Genomic DNA, 18,431 nt, shown 5'->3' on the forward strand with positions numbered 1-18,431 from the left:
TTGAGATCCTGTCATTAGCGTTAATAAATCACACACAAAGTTAGGTGATCTGTGCTTTCCCTCCTCAGTAGCATAACAGGAAAGTCACATTTTGTCCTTAGGTTCACTGCAGAGATTCCAGTCTGAGCACTCCCTCTCCTGACCTTCTTTTTCTTGGCTGATTTTGTAGGCGAGGGCACAATGTCCTGAAAGTTCAGCTTCCCTACAAGGAAGAGCATGTCATCTTAGTGCGTTTGTCAAAGATCCAGCGGGCTCTTTACACTGAGTTCATGAACCGGTTTCGTGATGCAGGCAACAGTGGCTGGCTGGGACTGAATCCACTCAAGGCTTTCTGTGTCTGTTGTAAGGTATGTCTAAATAGGAAAGAGACAGATGGTTTGTGTGGAGTCCATGGAAAGGGCAGGAAATCCATACAGATGTATTGGTGTTCTATAGCATTGTGGTGATACTGAATAGCACAGCTGTCCTCTTTTAAGACCAAGCTCTTACTGGGAAGTACGGAACATTTCCTGAGTGAGAATGATTTGTGTTACGGTGGTTTGGCTTGAAGTATCTTGATTATAGTTCTTTGTCTGACCACAGACTAATTAGTAGCGTGAGAAGATGTTTGACACACTTCCTTTTGAGAAGCTCAGTGGTCAAGCATCTTGCTTTGCAAGCAGAAGATCCCGGGCTGCAATCCCTTTGGTGGCACGGACTTTTCGTGGAATTGCTGTTTCCCATTCTCAGCCCCTTGATTAGAGCAACTTATGGCTAGAAATAAAGTAAATAGTCACCACCTAGACATTAATAAATGGAATTTCTGAAGTATTTTAGGCTAAATAGTTGCAAAGTAACCTGCCATCTCCTTTCAGATCTGGAATCACCCTGACGTGCTATATGAAGCATTACAAAAAGAGAATTTGGCCAATGAGCAGGACCTGGATGTGGATGACCTTGGCACGGCCAGTACCAATTCACGCTGCCAGTCACAGGGAATGAAAGTCAAAACGGAGAACAATGCTTTGGCATCACCAATTGGGGAAGCGACCAACAGCAAATACATTCAGGGCATTGGCTTCAATCCCTTTCAGGAAAGAGCCAATCAGGTTGTAACATATGAGTGGGTGAGTACCAGCATCAAAACTTCCAATGTGACTGATTCCTCCCTCCCTCCCCTTTCCTCAAGCATAAAGAAGGATTCTTAGGTTGGGACAGGCTTTTTTAGGATACTGCGCACTGTTTGGTTCTGGTAATTTTGCCAATGTTTCCTGGAATAATCTGCCAATGTGCTGCTTCTCAAATGCTTAATCCAATCCAATATGTACTTGGATCTGAAATCATACATAACAGTATACATGCATCTGTCTGTCTCTGCTGTGAGTCACCACTTTAGTTGGGGTATCTCATGCTAATAATCCCCAGGTATGAAAGACAGGGTGGATATTAAATTATCTGTCAAGGGATCAATTATTATGTTTTGCCTCTTTTTGAATGACTTGTGACATAATGTGTGAAAGATTTGTTTCTGAATAAAAAGTGTGTTTTTCACATGTCTTTTAGGAAGCTAGGGAGTATTAAGTAGTGAATTGGTGAATTGGGATACAGCAGCAAACTCTGTTCACGATGGTACTGAATGTTCCCATTTTACCCACAGGCGAAAGACATCCTTTGCGATTACCAGACAGGAGTTCTGCAAAATTCACCTAAGATGGTGTTGCTGTTTCATCTTGTGGACGAGAGTGTGAAACTTGGAGACAAATTATTAGTCTTCAGGTACGGGGCAATTACAGTACTTTAGATCTTGTTCCTGCTGTAGAGTCTTGCTAAATGTGACAAAATACTATTGACTCCAATCCAGCTGTTTATAAAAAACAGACCTTAAAGCAGGTTTCTCGGTAATCCTGGGCAACAAAGTCCACTGCAGAACACAACTCTGTGTATGTTTTCTTTACAATTTCATGGCGGCCAGTGAAGAATGCTTGGAAATTACAGCCCCCTGGTCATTCTGGGGCCTAGGAAAGTGACCACATTACTGCTGTCCTTTAAAGAGCTATGCTGGTTGTCACTTGGTTTTGAGGCATAATTCAATGTGCTGATGTTAACATTTACATCCCTACATCACCTATGCCTAGTTATTTGTTAGAAACACCATTCTCATATGTCCCTCCCAGTGTTCCGAGGAGGCCTTGTTGCAAAAGCTCTTGATGTCTGAAGTATAATGGGCCTTCTCAGTTGTGGCATTCCATCCATCCCATCCTTTATCCAGGGATTCCTGCTTTTTTATGTTTTTCATAAAATGATGAAGCTTCTCTTCTGAAGTTCAACCAGCTTGTTAGATTTCGGGTATTAAGATTTAGATTCAAGTATGTTTTGGTCGTTCTGTAGGATAATTGTAATACTGATTTTATTGTAAGCTGCCTTTGACCAAAAAGAGAAGTATTTAATGTAAATCTGCTTTTTGATATGGCAAACCCACTGGGTTGGGTCCAGGCTCACTTATTCCTAGAGATGACTCCCTTGAACTTGTTAGCCAACTATGGCTGCAGTCCTAACCCCACTTGCCCTTGGAACAAGTCCCTGCAGTATTCAGCAGAACTTATTTCTGAGTAGACTTTGTTAGGATTGTGCTGAAAGTCTGAAATAAAAGTCATAAAATAAGAAGCCTTGGATTCCTGCCTGTGCCTCATGCATGTGTTGCAGATGAGAAGTGTGTTAAATTATGTGAAATAGAACATTGTGTATTGTAAGGTGCCAGTGCAGACTAGCTTTTGCACTTGTAAATAGGATCTCCGTTTTTTCTATTCAAATTATACTGTGGATTTTTTAAAATCTTTCATTTGCTCTTCTGAGTGGAGTTCTTTGTCTCTTGCAGCCAAAGCCTTTCCACGTTGTCTGTCATTGAGGATTTCTTGGCAAAGAGACCAGTGCCTTCTATCCCAGGCTTGGAATCACAAGGAATCCATAATTGGGTCCGAAATGTGAATTATTATCGTAAGTACAGCGTGTCCTTCCATCATCTGGAGTACTAACTGTTTACAGCTGGGCTGATCTTCCTGAAAATGTATCCATTTTCTCTAGTTTGTCTACAACCTTTTCTATTGTTTCCCATGGAGATGTGCATGGATCCACCTTTATTTTCAGACAAACTGCTTTCAGGCATTTGTTTGGTTTTGGATAGAAGTAGTTTATTTTGATGCTTGAGCATTTTCCCCCTCCTATGTCAATGTCACATGGATATTATCAAACAAGCAAAACCTTGCAATTGCCCATAATTGTTTTATTTTAATGGATGTTGTGGGATTTTTATTTTTATTTAAAAACACACATTTTGTATGCATTTTCCACTGGGTAGGTCTGGATGGTAGTACTTCAGCCTCCGAGAGGGAGCGGCTGATAAACCAGTTCAACGACCCCAGCAACACTTCGGTTTCACTCTTCCTTCTTTCCACACGGTAAGTTGCGTCTAATGAGGTATTTGCCACCAAGAATCCTTGGCATTTGATCCAGTTGAAAAGATGGCCTTAAGACCTTTTAGAAACCTGTGGAGGTCTGCACTAATCATTCCATAGTTATCTTCAGAAGTTATTGCTAACATCCGATTAAAATTTTATACCAGGGTTTTGAGCAAAAGCAACAGCCCCCACATAAGATATGATTCCCAGGCAGAATAGAATATGTGTTTGTGTGTGTGTGTGTGTGTGTGTGTGTGTGTGTGTGTGTGTGTGACCTCCTTCTCTGCAAGGGGACATTTACCAGCAGCAGCTCTGCAGGGAGCTTCCTGGATGACTTACGTTTTGATAGTTTGATCGGGATATTTATTAATGATTTTTGTATCATTGTAGCTTGTAAGCTGCATTAGAAAGATTTGCATCCTGTATAGGAAAAATATATAATTTATTTAGGAGACCACTGTAAGCAGATGAAAACATTAGCAGGGTTTAAATAACACTTGTAATGTAAACAAGTACTATGGACATTATGGACAGATTTAAAATATGAGTTATGAAACAATATGCAGTTGAAAATGTTGACAGTAAGACCCAAGGAGGGGATGGAGGGAAGTCTAGAGATTCAGAGAAATCCCTCAATGTTGATATTTATTTGGTATTGTTATACCTCTACACTTGTAAAATCAAATAATTTTATTATTTTCAAAAAGAAGAAGAAAGATTTGCATCCTGAAATGCAGGATATAAATAATGGTAACAAATGAATGAATATTTTATATATTTTTAGAGCTGGATGTTTGGGTGTGAATCTGATCGGTGCAAACAGGGTGATAGTATTTGATGCCTCTTGGAATCCATGCCATGATGCCCAGGCAGTATGTCGGGTGTATCGTTATGGGCAGAAGAAGCCTTGCCACATCTATCGATTAGTTTCCGATTACACCCTGGAGAAGAAAATATATGACCGCCAGATCTCCAAACAAGGGATGTCAGGTGGGTCAAATCTTCACATGTCTCCACCAAATCACCCCTGTCTTTTAGCCTCTGAAATGGGTTCTCGCTTGCTTCCTGGTTTTCTTCTTTCTTCTTGTGTTTGCAAGTGCCTGCCCTTACGTATGTCACCACGCAAGGAGTGTTATTGGAGGTCCAAATGCAACAAGAGCAGCAGTTCTTCCTCATTTTGGATCTATGTATGTTTTATTTATGGGACGCGGGTGGCGCTGTGGGTTAAACCACAGAGCCTAGGAATTGCCGATCAGAAGGTTGGCAGTTCAAATCCCCGCGATGGGCTAAGCTCCCGTTGCTTGGTCCCAGCTCCTGCCAACCCAGCAGTTGAGGGAAGGTAAACGGCGTTTCTGTGTGCTGCTCTGGTTCGCCAGAAGCAGCTTAGTCATTCTGGCCACATGGCCTGGAAGCTGTATGGCGGCTCCCTCGGCCAATAAAGCGCAATGAGCACTGCAACCCCAGAGTCGTCTGCAACAGGACCTAATGGTCAGGGGTCCCTTTACCTTCTTTATGTTTTATTTAGATCGTGTTGTGGATGACTTGAATCCGGTGTTGAACTTTACCCGGAGAGAGGTGGAGAATTTGCTACACTTTGTGGAAGAGGAACCCGAAGCTGTCCAGCATTCATTCAGCCCAAACAAGATCATGGAATCTGTCTTGCAGCTGGCCTGTCTCAAGTACCCTCACCTCATCACCAAGGTTAGGAGGGAAGGGGAAAACCCACTATTTCCCTAATCTTTATTTTGCAACCCTGACCCATCTGCTTGTCAATAACTTCAAGGTGTCAAAGCCACATGGTTCTCATCTTGAGAAAGCCTGCTGTTGATGTAATCTTGTTCCCATGTAACGCTAAGCCAAACTATGGCATAGCACAAATAAATCCAATTGCAGGTTCCTGGAGAGGAGATAGTAGCTGCTTTGCTCCTTCCTGGTCACTTTGCTGCTGTGTTGTGCTGATATAAGTCATGGGTTGGCTTAGTGTGTAATCTGAACTTGGCCTTGAGGTTTAGCTCTCTCCAGGCAAACAGCAAGCTATAACGGAGGCATCTCCTGTGTTTCCTGCAGATAACTTGAACCTCTTTCTCCTTGCTATAACAAGGACTTGTTCCTTTTAAATAACCAGCACCTGACAATCAGAGGCAGCATTTCACAATAATGCAATTGATATTACACACTCTTAGAGGAGACAAGCTGTGCCAAGCCTTAATTTACTATACAGTGATACCTCTGGTTGCAGATGGGAACCGTTCTGGAGGTCCGGTTGGATCCCGAGGTTTCCGCAACCTGAGGACCACTTCTGCACATGGCGAAACCCAGTCAAATACTTCCGGGTTTGCTGCTTTCGCATCCTGAAGTTTACATAACGAGAGGTGCTACTGTAATTTGAAGTACTGGTACATGATTTTAGCTGCTAGGCTAGCATCACATGCTAATAACATACTTCTCCTGTGGTGTTACAGCTCATAATTTATCTGGAGAGAGCAAAACACCAAGCCTGGGTTTGGATGATGTGCTAAGCCAAACCACGTAGAGCAGCAGCAGAATAACCAGAGGAAGAGCAAAGCAGTTGCAGTCTTTCCAGGACCCAACCAAATACTCCTAGCCTTTGCAGGGAGGGTAAAATGCCAGGTATATAAAATAAAGCCTATTGGCTCCCAGTTTTTTCATACGAAGATGGATAGGTTACGAAAGGTACACGGTTGGCGCTGTGGTCTAAACCACTGAGCCTTGGGCTTGCCGATCAGAAGGTCGACGGTTCGAATCCCTGCTACGGGGTGAGCTCCTATTGCTCGGTCCCTGCTCCTGCCAACCTAGCAGTTCGAAAGCACGTCCAAGTGCAAGTAGATAAATAGGTACTGCTCTGTCGGGAAGGTAAATGGCGTTTCCGTGCGCTGCTCTTGTTTCGCCAGAAGTGGCTTAGTCATGCTGGGCCACATGACCCGGAAAAACTCTGCAGACAAATGCCAGCTCCCTTGGCCTGTAAAGCGAGATGAGCACCACAACCCCAGAGTCATCTGTGACTGGACTTAACTGTCAGGGGTCCTTTACTTTTACCTTTTGGATAGGTTAGTGGTATCCTATAACAGGAGGGTAGGATAGCTGCCATTCTTTCACCCTGTGTTTTTGTGGTACTTTTGATTTAAAAAAAGAGTTCTTAAAATGATACTTCCCATTGTTGTTACCACAGGAGCCTTTTGAGCATGAGTCGCTGCTGATTGACCGTAAAGAACACAAGCTCACCAAGGCAGAGAAGAAAGCAGCCAAGAAGAGCTACGAGGAAGAGAAACGTGCATCCGTCCCATACACCCGTCCATCCTACGCTCAGTATTACCCAGCCACTGACCAGAGCCTGACAAACATACCCGCCTTCAGTCAGAGGAACTGGTGGGTAAACCCTTTCCTTTCTGTATGTAACGTTCAAGGCGAATGGCAACTTCTGATCTGCCCCAGCCCCTGCTTCTTGGCAATCGTTTTCTGGCTCTTAGAACATGGGGCAAAGAAGTTAACCGGTAACTCTGAACAATTAGAGATGACTGGGGGAAATCAAATTGTGATGGGACCGTCAGTACAGTATTCAAAGTACATATACATCATATGGATTGAGCAATAAGGTACACTTTCCCCCTGAGATTTTCAGGATACTTTGATACTGATTTCTTGTTGCATTTCTTGCACCAAGTCAAATACCAAAACTGCCTATGAAGCGCCCCAGAAATTGTGGAATTTAATATGTGGTTGGGGACTCAGCCTATGTCATATATACTCATGTTATTCCATAATCTGGAATTATTTCCTCTGCAGGCCCCTTTTCTCTGCATGTGGATTATTAAAGTGATGATGGTGTCACACATTGATTTTTTTTTGGGGGGGGGGTACTTTGATCCTCCAGATGACAATGAACTCAAACTCCCATCAACTCCAGCCAGCATAGCCAGCAGTTTGGAATGATGGGAATTGTAGTCCAAAAAAATCTGGGTAGCCATATCCCTGGTGATAGGGCATTAGGTGGACAATGGAGTGGATGGTTCCATGTTGTAGTAAGAGGCTATTGAGCCCCTTCCAACTCTGTGCTTCTGTGAAGTGCTGATTCCTTCCTTTCTTTCCCCCCATAGGCGACCAAGCCTCAAAGGTGAAGAGAGGCCGGTGGCAAGCGTACGTCCCGTTCAGTCCACTCCCATTCCTATGATGCCGCGCCATGTGCCGTTGGGCAGTATGGGATCAGCATCAGTTTCCAATCCTGGCATCAACTTTCCCATCAATTACTTGCAGCGAGCTGGTGTCCTCGTACAGAAGATTGTCACCACAACAGGTCAGTTGCTTTCCAGCGTTATTGGAAATGGAAGTTGCTGCAAAGGGGGGGTCATTAAAGTGAAATGTGTTGCTAGCCCTCTGGTGTTAAAACTGACCATATAAGGCAGCTGTCGTTAACCTTTCAAGGCCAGGACCTGCCTTATAATATGCCTGCTTTTGATTAGTTATACCTGCATGTCCATCTCTTATTTTTGCCCTAGGAATATCAGGGCTCCTGTACCTTCAATAGCTGCACAGGAGATGGAATTTCGGTAGATGCTGCTTGTCATGCAAGCGAGAGAAAATATTTGCCTTTTGAAAATTCCATCTTTTGCACAGCCATTAAAGGTACTAGAGGTCTGTGTGCTTTCCAACCTTCCTCTTAAAAACGAAACAAAATCTCTGGAAAGAGAGAGAAAATGATAGTGATGCCACGGCTGCAACATACCTTAGGTGAGTCTCGCTTGGTGTGACTCGCTTGTGGATCTCAACACACCAGCTGAAGAACAGAGGTATAGGATTATAAGTATTCATTCCCAGAAGTAAATGTTTTTTCTCATACACTTATTTTGAAAAGTAAATAAATACTGCTTTCACATTTTACGGAGTGCATTTCAGCTTTTGTTTAACTGGTGGCCCTGTGTGAGCTGGGGCTATCCTGGGAGCTGCAGTCCAAAAACTGAGCCAGATGCTTGGAAGCATTTATTCAATTGTCTTCTGGCTGAATTTTCCTTTGTAAATGTACACAATGTGTCACATATGTACTGTTTGCTCCACTTCAGATATAGTGATCCCAGGTACAAACACTTCCACTGACGTGCAGGCAAGGATCAGTGCTGGAGAGAGCATCCACATTATCCGTGGAACTAAAGGTAAATTAAAAAAAGCCCGTCTTTCTTGGGCAAAGAAAATGTGTATCCATTTCTTAGTTTTTCTTTCATGAATTGAGATTGGTGAGGGGGCTGCGATGTTTTTGTATAGATAGGCAAGAAGAGGAGGCAAACTGTGTCACTACAGAGGTGTTAGGGAATCTACTACTGCAATAAATGCCTTTGAAGCCTAGTTCAGAAACCCCTTATCTCTCATTCAAACTGACCAGGGTCAGGCACACACAGAGTTTGCTCCTCATGACCTTTGTTTGTGATTGACTGTTTAGTCTAACACATGGTGATATCACTCAGGAGGTCTTAATTGTCAGCTTCACAATTTTATCCTAGAATTTGAACAAGGAAATAAGAGAGTGTTGATGCTGTGTCTTTGTAGGAAGTTGATGAGCAAAGCTTTTCTTTCAAAACTTTACTTGCAATGTCTAGCATGTGTAGGCAGTGCAGAAAGTGAAGGCGATTCTCTGTAATGTTGAACATAAGGGCGCCCTATTCAGCTGGTCATAAGTTTTCTTCTGGCTTACTTCTGACAACTTCCACCCATCTCTCATTTAGGGACATATATCCGGACCAGCGATGGACGAATCTTTGCTATTCGCACCACTGGCAAGCCAAAGGGCAGTGATGATCACCGCATGGTTGCCTCGGGTAAGGTGCTTATTCTGGCAAGGATTTTCTTTAGGGATATCCTTTGGGGGTTTTAATTTACTTATTCATAACCCTCTCTTTTGGTTTAACAAACTCTCGGAAATAACTTACAATGTCAGCATAGGAAGCTGCCTTAAACTCAGTCAGACAATTCATAGAATTGCAGAGCTGAAAGGGAGCACTGGGATCATCTAGTCTAACCTGCTGCAATGCAGGGATCTTTTGCCCAACATGAGGCTTGAACCCACAACCCTAAGATTATGCTCTACCAGCTGATCTATCCTTTCGTTTGTTTATCTAGGTCAGTATTCCCTACTCTGGCTGGCAGCAGCTCTCCAGGGTTTCAAACAGGGTCTCTCCCAGTCCTGCATGGAGACACCAGGGATTGAAATTGGAACCCTTTGCATGAAAAACAGGTGCTCTACTACTGAGCCACAGCTCTTTGCCTAAAATAAAGAAATACTAAGAGCTAAAACAAAATACAGACATTAGGCATTCAAATAACAGAATGCAGCTAATTAGCAGGTTAAGATCACATCTTAAAAAGCAAACATTTTTTAAAAGTGTTGATCTAAAAACGAGAAGGAGCCTGGCAAATTACGATGGGGAAACTACTGCCTAGTCTTGTAGCCAATGCTAGAAGCCTGTCTCTCAAGTGCCTCTCAGACTCTTGCAAAAGATGGGCAGAGTAGAGCTCCCCAGGTTGATCTTAAGCAGAGGGCAGACTCAGGCCATCTTTTCCAGCACCCTAGTTCTGCCTCTTGTTACTTCCCTGGTCTTATCTACTGATGTGCCTCTGTCGTTCACAGGATCCCAAGGGCCATCTCTGGAATCCACAAGCAACGGCCGGCATAATGCCTCCTCGCCCAAGCTTCCCAACACAGAGGAGCTCACTCGGCCGATCTCCCCCGACAGCCCCGAAATCATCAGCGAACTGCAACAGTATGCGGAGGCGGCTGCCGCCCGTGAGTCCAGACACAACTCCCCTAGCACTAACGCGGCACCCGGACACCAAGCCCGGAAAGACAACACGGCCCCATTAGCAGCTCGTGGAACTGAGCAGCAGCGAGCAGGGACTCGTGGTACGGCTCCCTCGTCCTCTTCAGCCCTGCCGGCCACCAGCCACCACGGTGACAACCACTCCGTGCTGGACTTAAGAGGCAACAAGCGCAAGTCCACGTCGCCTTCCGGCCCGGAGGAGCAGGCCCATCGGCAGCAGAAGAAGCGGCCGCTGCCCACAGCAGTCCAGCCATATGAAAGTGGGTACCCTGTCTCTGGTGGGTTCACCATGCCCTCTGTTCCCTTAAACCACAACCTAGCCCACCCATTTCCTCCCCAAGCAGGCAACTCCTTGTACATGAGCACAGGCTCCTCCTATTACCAGCTGCCTAGCTTGCTCTCAGACCCCCACCTGGTGTTTCCTGTGACTACTGACCCTCTGCTGACAGCCGGCACTGCTAGTTCCTCTGCTGCTACCTCAGCCACCGCCAGCGTCCCCTCTTTCATGTTAAACCCCTCCATGACGGGGATGCTCTCCAACTACTCGCTGCCCTTCACGCAGTCACTCCTGCCTGAGCCCAGGATGTTTGCTCCTTTTCCATCCCCAGTCTTGCCCAGCAGCCTTCCCAGGAGCATGGCGTCTGCCTATCCTGGCTTCATGTCCCCTCATTCAGGATATCCAGCTGGGAGCCTCCTTCGGTCCCAGGTGCCTCCGTTTGACACCCACGAGGTCTCTGAGGTGGGCTGCAGCTCCAACGAGGATGAGGACAAAGATGACGATGTAATAGAGATCACGGGGAAGTAAGGGGCCTAGTCTCTTGTTAGAGCTCAACTCGGCCGGCAGGCAAAAATAAATAAACAAAAAACAAAATCCTCACTGGACCTTTCTGGGGCCAAGGGTTTCCATCCGGGACACAGCAGAGGTGGAGGAGACTGGAAAGGAAGGTGGCGTTTTTAGGTGTCCGAGATCTGCATTGTATGGGGAACTGCATTGAATGGACACCCACCCAAGAGTGGGGAAGCAAGAGAGTTGCAGGAGGGAAGTAATACTGTAAACCATAGGAGTGCCTCCTTGACTTTCCCTCCTGCGCTCTGAGTTGTCCAAAAGGGAGACCTGCCATTACGTTTCAGTGCCCTTTGTTAGGCTGGAGACACTGGTTTGTTGTTTTCTCTCTCTCTCTTTGTCTGTGGAATAACTCTCAAACACGAACTGCCTTATCTGTGAAAGTTCAGTACCCCATAGTAAATAGGGGGTGAGTTTGTACCCTAGGAGACATGATGATGAATAGCATTGTTAATGGAGGGAGGGAGGCGGGTTTGGAAGGAGCAGGCAATATGTAATGTGTAGGTGGGAGGGTGTGGGTGGGGCAGGGTCTATGTGAAAACCAGTTTTGTCTTTCATCCATCTGAAAGCTGAAGACAGGTGAGTCTGGTGGTCTTCACCAGGCTCTCATCAGGTGGTATCGGGAGTAAGGGAGAAGCGGTGATGGGGTGCAGCTCTCCTGCTGCCTTCCCCACGAGATCCATTTGAAGGCAGGGACCTTTGTCGGCTCAGCTTCACACTGGCTTCTTCAGCAGGGTTGGGTTAGGACTTGTACCAGTCTTTTAGTGAGGTAGTGCTCAGTGGAGGAATTGCGAGGATTTTCCTATGTCCCTCTCTAGCTTTGTGTAGTGGTTACTCTCCCTCTGCCACCCCACCCACTACCGAGGAGCGAGTAGAAGAAAGCTTAGCAGTCAGGCTCCTGTTGACCACAGTAAGTCGAACGTCTTACGAAAGGGATGCGCTCGAGAACCTTGCTGCTGTCTGTGTTAATGGTTGACACTGATCCGACTGACCTTCTCCTTCTGCAGAACAGATTTGTTAATTTATTTAACGAAAACAAACTATTTATTTTGGGATTCTCTTTCCTTTTCTGCTTTTTCCTTGCTGTAAACAATGGCCTCTACTGAAAGCAGGATGGTCTGCATGGGGAAGAATTGGAGGTGGTGAATAGGCTGCTTGATCAAAGCAGAGGCAGTGTGCAGGACCAAGAGACAGCACACCACCCCCAGTCAGCTTCCAACACTTGTTCAGCTGATAAAACATCTAACAGCCCCTGTATTCCTTGTCCCTCTGAACATACAGCAACACTGCAGGTGGTTACTTCAGTGTCAGCTGGAACCCTGCTTGGTGTCTAGCATTCTCCCTTGTACTAAGTAACAGTTAAACTTGCCCTCCACGTTTGTTGGAGAGGTTGGTTACGCAAGCAGGATCCCACCACTTACGTGGATCGTGAGTAAGAAAGTAGTCAAGCCATTGGAGAGGCATGTCCTCTACACTGTGACTAGGCTCTGGTCCATGCTTGCTCCATTTATATGTTGCCACAAGGGTGTATAAGGAGAAGCTGTGAGCTCTCATAGCAGGCTTAATGAAGGGAGTGAGTTGCACGGTTTAGGCAGAAAGACCAGTGTCTGTCTTTCTGCTGGGGGATGAGATACATATAACAGACAGTGGAATGGTACCCAGAGTCTCTCTTATAAAGTGGAACCAGGTACTCTCTTCAGGCTTTTAAAGAAGTGCCATTCCAGGGGAAAGAGGGCAAGCACTGCATGTCCATGGCAGGGAATGAACGAGAGGGTTGCCAGCCCCCTGTGTTAGGAAGCCTTTTCAGGATAGTGATAAATGAAACCCCATTCTCATCTTACCCTTGTTAGGTGGTTAAAACTGCCCCCTCCTCATGTGGAATCCTCTCCATCCTACAGAATTTGAGAATTCAGCCTTTGTCCACTGTTTGAGGTCTGCCAAGACCCACAGTTCAAGAGGTAGTGGCTAGGTGATCCACATATTGGTTCTGAAAGCTCTCTCTGTGTATGTGTGTGCGCGCGCGCTTGTATGAACCGTAAAAAGCATGAAATGATGGGCTTCCTGTCTTTTCTCTGTTTATGGGACACTGTCTGTCAGACCTGACTTCACCATTCGTAGAAGCCTTAGATTTACAGTTAGCTATGCAAATTACTTTTAATTATTTTAAAATAAAAACATTAAAATAGTGCTTTCTTCTTTAACATATCCTAGGAGTTGAAAACCGAGGGGTTCTGAGCAAACTTCTGGACAACTTGTCTTTGGATGCACCATGGGAATAAAAAACAAACAAACACAACCCCCCCACAAAAATAACAAAGCAAATTAACTGATGGTGTCCATTCGCGTTTCTCCAAAGACTTGGCCATGGTACGTCTGTGAGTCATGCCCTTTTGTGATTTGTATGTGTCCACCTCATACAAAATATGATGACACTGATTGTACTGTAAACTCACTCAGCTGTCTTTTGCAACCCTCGATAAGTGGACTCGGGGACCGGATGGTAGGCAAGGTGGGTTCTTGCTTGAGCAGCAAGGTTTTAGAGCTGCTGAAGCCTAAGCCATTTTTGGAGAAGGATGTCATTACTTTAGGCTTCAGGCAGGCTCAGTCTTCAGTGTGTTGGTTTGGGGCAGCATAGCTAATGATAACCTGAGATATCTTGCCAGCTCCTGTCCTCATTTCAACTGAGTAACAAATTTTGACAGGACAGGCTGATACGCTCTGTCCATTACTTCAAACAGTGCTTCCTTCTGATTCTCTTGTTCCTTTTGAAGAATGTACAAAGGGCTCAGGAGGGGTCACTGGACTAGGCAGGTTTTTAGCTCATCCTCACTGTAATAGAGGGAATAGATACATCTGGGATTAAGTAAACTAGGCCTTGTAACCACCTTTTAAATAGGAATGGGAGGTAGCTATTAGCTGTAGAAAATGGTGTGTACACCTGTAATTTACTACTCTGGCCACTGGATGGCAGTGTTGCATCACATGGATTATTTAGGTTTTAAAATACCTTATTTTGAAAAACTGGCTTTTGTACTTGGTTAAGAAAGCTATAAAAATGTTACGTCTGTCTGTCTATGCACATCTCTCTCTCTCTCTCTCTCTCTCTCTCTCTCTCTCTCTCTCTCTCTCTTAACTAATCTTCTAATGTTAGCGGAATGCTTGAGAACGTATTTGCACGACTGACAAACTCCACTTCACCTCCCTGTCTCCCCTAATACCTTCTGTTAGACCAACCACTTTCTGTAACCTTTGGAGAGAAGTACTTTGTTGGGACAGATGCCTCTACTTCAGCAAGTGCCTGAGCTGGGTCTCTTTCCCACCTGTAGGGCGTTATACTGGTTTTGTCTCCCAAGTGATTGAAACTTTCATTCCCCAGCGCTTGCTGAGAGAGAATTCCCATGCCAACGGGAATGAAGAGAACACTCTTCCACTCTGCGTCCTTGTTGCTCCTAGAGGGCACAGTGCAGCCTCCTTCTCAAAATACTTCAAATCTCCCAGGTGTTCAGCGTCCCCTATGAAGCTGTGGCTTCCGACAACAGAGGGAAAGCTGCTGTGCCTTGTCTGTGAAGGGCAGAGAATGCTTGAGACAAGAGCTGGGTCAGAATGGCTTAGTGACTTAACCTAGCAGAATATCAGAAAGATCCCTTCATTGATGCAGCTGTAATCCCCAGGAATGTAGTGTCCACTCAAAAGCAGCGTCTATAGTTTTGTGCTGTAGAGAGATCTCTGAATCCACCCACAGGACCTGGGCAATCCCTGTCTCCCATATCTCCAATAACGTTTCTTTCTCTTGCTGGTTCTTGGTTGTGTTCCTGAGGCTAATCCTGGTTGACTCTGCTTGGCCCTGTGTGACTTGCACTGCAAAATTTCAGACAACAAAGGAATTGAGGAAGGAAACTTGGGGTGTTCAGCTTTTTACAGATGCTAACACAGACCCTAGGTGCATATCCCAGGAGCCTCTGGACTGTCCTTTTTAGGCCACATTGTTCATTGGAAGGTGATTTACATATACTGTAGCATTTCTTCAACAGCTTTAGAGCAACACTATTAAGTCTTGAGTGATACAGAATGGAACTTGACCCCTTTAATAAATGCTATGGGGAAAGAGGTGACCTTAAACTGTGATGTTTCCTGGACCTTGATGGTACACTCTCCATTTTGCTCCAGCTTCGGGCAGCCCACAATTTTAAACTGATCACGATTTTGTTTGGACACATACTGCCTGTGATGGATGGCTTTAAATTGTTGTGGGCATAGAACTGAGGGACTTAAACCACAACCATGGTAAGGGTTATATGTGTGTGTATATGCATGTATACTAATTTCTGGGTGCTGTCTCTTTGTCACACTTTCATACGACCAAGAGATGGAACTTGAATGGGATTTGTCAGGTGAGAGCAGACTTGATGTTCAATCACTTTGTTTGCAATAACACTAACCCATAGTTAAGAGGGATGAGGACAAAACACATCAGGCCTTGGGTTTGTGCACTTCCTTCTACTTTGGCACAGCCATAAGGACATTGGAAACTTCTGCTTCTGTATTAGATTAAACCACAGTTTCGGCATTATAAGTGAAAGGTAAACTACTTTACCTTAATTATGTTAGGAAAAGGCAACTTCTTAAACTGTGGTTTGAAGTTGACTTGTCTCAACAACTATGGTTTATTTGTCTTGAGTTTGATCTACAGGGAAAGCTGTAGTTAATTTGAAATGGAAGTGAAAGCAGGCATGCCAGGGGAATAACGTGAGCCCAAGGATCACCCAGTTGCATTGTCATTGCCCTGAAGCAGGGGTGGGGAACCCCTTTTTGTCTGCTAAGGGCCACATTCCCTCAGGAGTAATTTGTTGGGGGTCATATGCCAAACTTGGGTAGGCCAGAGCGAAATGGGGGGTGAGGCCAGGGGAGCAACCAACTGCTCTTGCTAGAGGTATAAAGCAATAGCTGGCAGATGGCTCCTTTCATTCCATCTGTTTTGGCTCCCCTGCCCCCCACCATCCCTTCCCTTCCTTCAGCCCACCAGAAATTAGGCTGAGGGCCCCAGGTTCCCAACCCATACACTGAAATGTGGGTTAGTGTTGTGTTCAAAATAGCCCATTGGCTCCTATAGGACAAAGTTAAATGGGCTGCAATTTCAGGCAGAGTTTTGAGGAGACAAAATCTGACTGCATCCGCCAGGAGTCCCTGCAAATATATGGGCATCCTCTCTGCCTCTCTCACCATGACAGACATATTGCTAGTTGTAAAGAAAACTGGCTCATATTTTTTATCAGAATTAGGGGATCAAATGACAGCAGTGCAAATGGTCATGGGAAGATATGGCAAGTCAATAAAATTATACATGTATTTGTGCTGAAATCTTGTTTTAGCTACCATAGATGTACAGTTACTAAACTGGGGGGGAAATTGTCTGTGGACCCACTAAACAGAGAAATTAAACATTGATAGATTAAAAATAATAACACAACCTCTTGCATTCCCCCCCTTTAACGTCAAAACCATATTAAGTCAAGCCTGTTGATTTACAAGTGAAAGGCCGTTTAGTCTTTGCGGGAATGTCTGCTCCTGGTAACTCAAAACAAGAAAGCAGATTTCCAGGAGAGGTGGGAGGGTGCTGCCAGTTCAGGGAGGATCAGCAAAGAATGGGAGAAGCTAGCAGAGGAGGAGGGATCTTTTTTCTTCTTATTTTGCTCTGTATTGAAACAAGACCACTAACAGCTGCCCACAGCTGCATTGCTTCTTGGGGTTCCTATATTATTAGTTTCCCAGCTTGCGTTCTCTGTCCCTCCATTGAATCCATTTGTACAGGGGAGCTGAGTGAATCCAATGGTTTTCTTGGTTTGTTTCTGTTCCGCCTTTAGTTTGTGGCCTGTCTTTTGTGATTGGGGGGAGGGGAAATGGCATTTCTGTAGCAGCGTCAGTTGGTCGGCTGGTTGCACGCATGGGTCATGTGCTTCCCTCATCTCTCTGTCCAATGGGATGCGCTTACCCGAGAACAGAGACATTGAACAATTTTGTTGTTTATATGATGTATTTATTTTTACTTGTGTTTCATGTCATTTTTTAAAAAAAATAATAAATTGTAAGTTGGTATAATGCCTATCAATTCTCTCTCTTTTTTAAAAAATAAACTTCAAACATTACAACAGTCCAATGATTTTGGTCTGGAATGAATTTGGTGTTTGTTTTCAAGCATAAATATACGCTGGCTGCCATATGGCTAAAATCAGTTGCTACCATCTCCCTTGAAAGCAGTGTGACTTGCTACATGCAACTAAGTTGCTTCGTTGATTTCCAAGGTATGTAAATCATAATAACTGGGTTTAGCTGTATCAGGGCAGCTGTCTTTACAGCAGGTAGGTGATGGTTATTTGGTACCTGAAGGGGCAAAAGTTCATTTCGGTAATAAACAACACTTGGATCAGCCAACCACTTTTCGACAGAAGTCTGAATGATGGGACAGCCTGCCTATCAAGAAGGTGGATATTTGCTTTCACCCAGTTTCAACCCAGTTTTTCTACTAAAGGGACTATCAGATTTTTGCACAGGGTGCCCCTTAAGTATTTGTTGAAACATGCTTTCACGCAAAAAAGCCTTGAGGCACAGTTGATATTTGTGATAGGCCTAAACCCCATAAGAATATCCAAACCACAAACTGTATTTGCTATAAGCTACAAATGCTGTTTTGTAGTGGGTTCTGGTGAGAATACACTTTACTATTACAAGGACCAGAAAGTTCAGGCCTCTCAGCCACTTCTTACATAAGGGATCTTCATATAGTTGTTTCTACTCTGCGTGTTTTCTTTAGCACAAAAGCTTCAGCTTTCTGCCTCCCTCTTGATGGTTTTCAAGGATGATATCCAACTAAGTCATACTCAGAGTAGGCTCATTGCAATCCATGGGCTAACTCCATAGATTTCAATGGGTCTATTCTGAGTTTAGCAAACATGCACAGTTGTGCCTCCCCCACCCTACATGGCACAGAGGGAGGCAGCTAAAGAGATTTTTTAGGGAAGCACTGGAATGGAGTTTGAAACCCAGTTCCAGGTCAATGGAAGCCAATTTTCACAAGTGCTTCAAATGGCTCCATTTCTGGTTAGAAACTATCTGAAGCAGAACATATAACAATACTTCTATGTTTTTCTGTTCTGGATGGGAGTTGTTATTTAGTGCCAACCTGGGCACTTGATCCTTACTCATGAGGTGATACAGTTTTAGCCTAAGGCAGCTTGCACCCTGTTGGGAGACCCACACTGAGGCTGTACACTCACATCCCTACATGTGTGCCTGCCCAGTGAACCCTTTTTGCAGAACAGTTGAAGGTAATCA

General features: G+C 44.7%; 1 protein-coding gene across 7 annotated transcripts in view; it reads left to right on the forward strand.

Annotated features, from left to right (window-relative positions):
* RAD54L2 (RAD54 like 2) overlaps positions 1-17,198 on the forward strand; it is a 72,093-nt gene extending 54,895 nt beyond the window's left edge. For 5 of the 7 annotated variants that reach the window (XM_081900226.1, XM_081900227.1, XM_081900225.1 and 2 more), the window contains 12 exons: positions 170-347; positions 855-1,106; positions 1,637-1,755; positions 2,855-2,973; positions 3,335-3,434; positions 4,219-4,424; positions 4,960-5,135; positions 6,625-6,821; positions 7,550-7,746; positions 8,510-8,599; positions 9,167-9,259; positions 10,069-17,198. In XM_081900226.1, coding sequence (XP_081756352.1) covers positions 170-347; positions 855-1,106; positions 1,637-1,755; positions 2,855-2,973; positions 3,335-3,434; positions 4,219-4,424; positions 4,960-5,135; positions 6,625-6,821; positions 7,550-7,746; positions 8,510-8,599; positions 9,167-9,259; positions 10,069-11,063 — 2,722 coding nt within the window. In that variant the 3' untranslated portion in view covers positions 11,064-17,198. The remainder of the gene's footprint in view (positions 1-169; positions 348-854; positions 1,107-1,636; positions 1,756-2,854; positions 2,974-3,334; positions 3,435-4,218; positions 4,425-4,959; positions 5,136-6,624; positions 6,822-7,549; positions 7,747-8,509; positions 8,600-9,166; positions 9,260-10,068) is intronic. The other 2 variants (XM_081900230.1, XM_081900231.1) reach the window with 2 other exon arrangements.
* The last annotated feature ends 1,233 nt before the right edge of the window (positions 17,199-18,431 follow it).

Source organism: Podarcis melisellensis (genome assembly GCF_964234715.1).
Source record: "Podarcis melisellensis genome assembly, chromosome: 2".
In the NCBI taxonomy this organism is placed as follows: Eukaryota; Metazoa; Chordata; class Lepidosauria; order Squamata; family Lacertidae; genus Podarcis; species Podarcis melisellensis.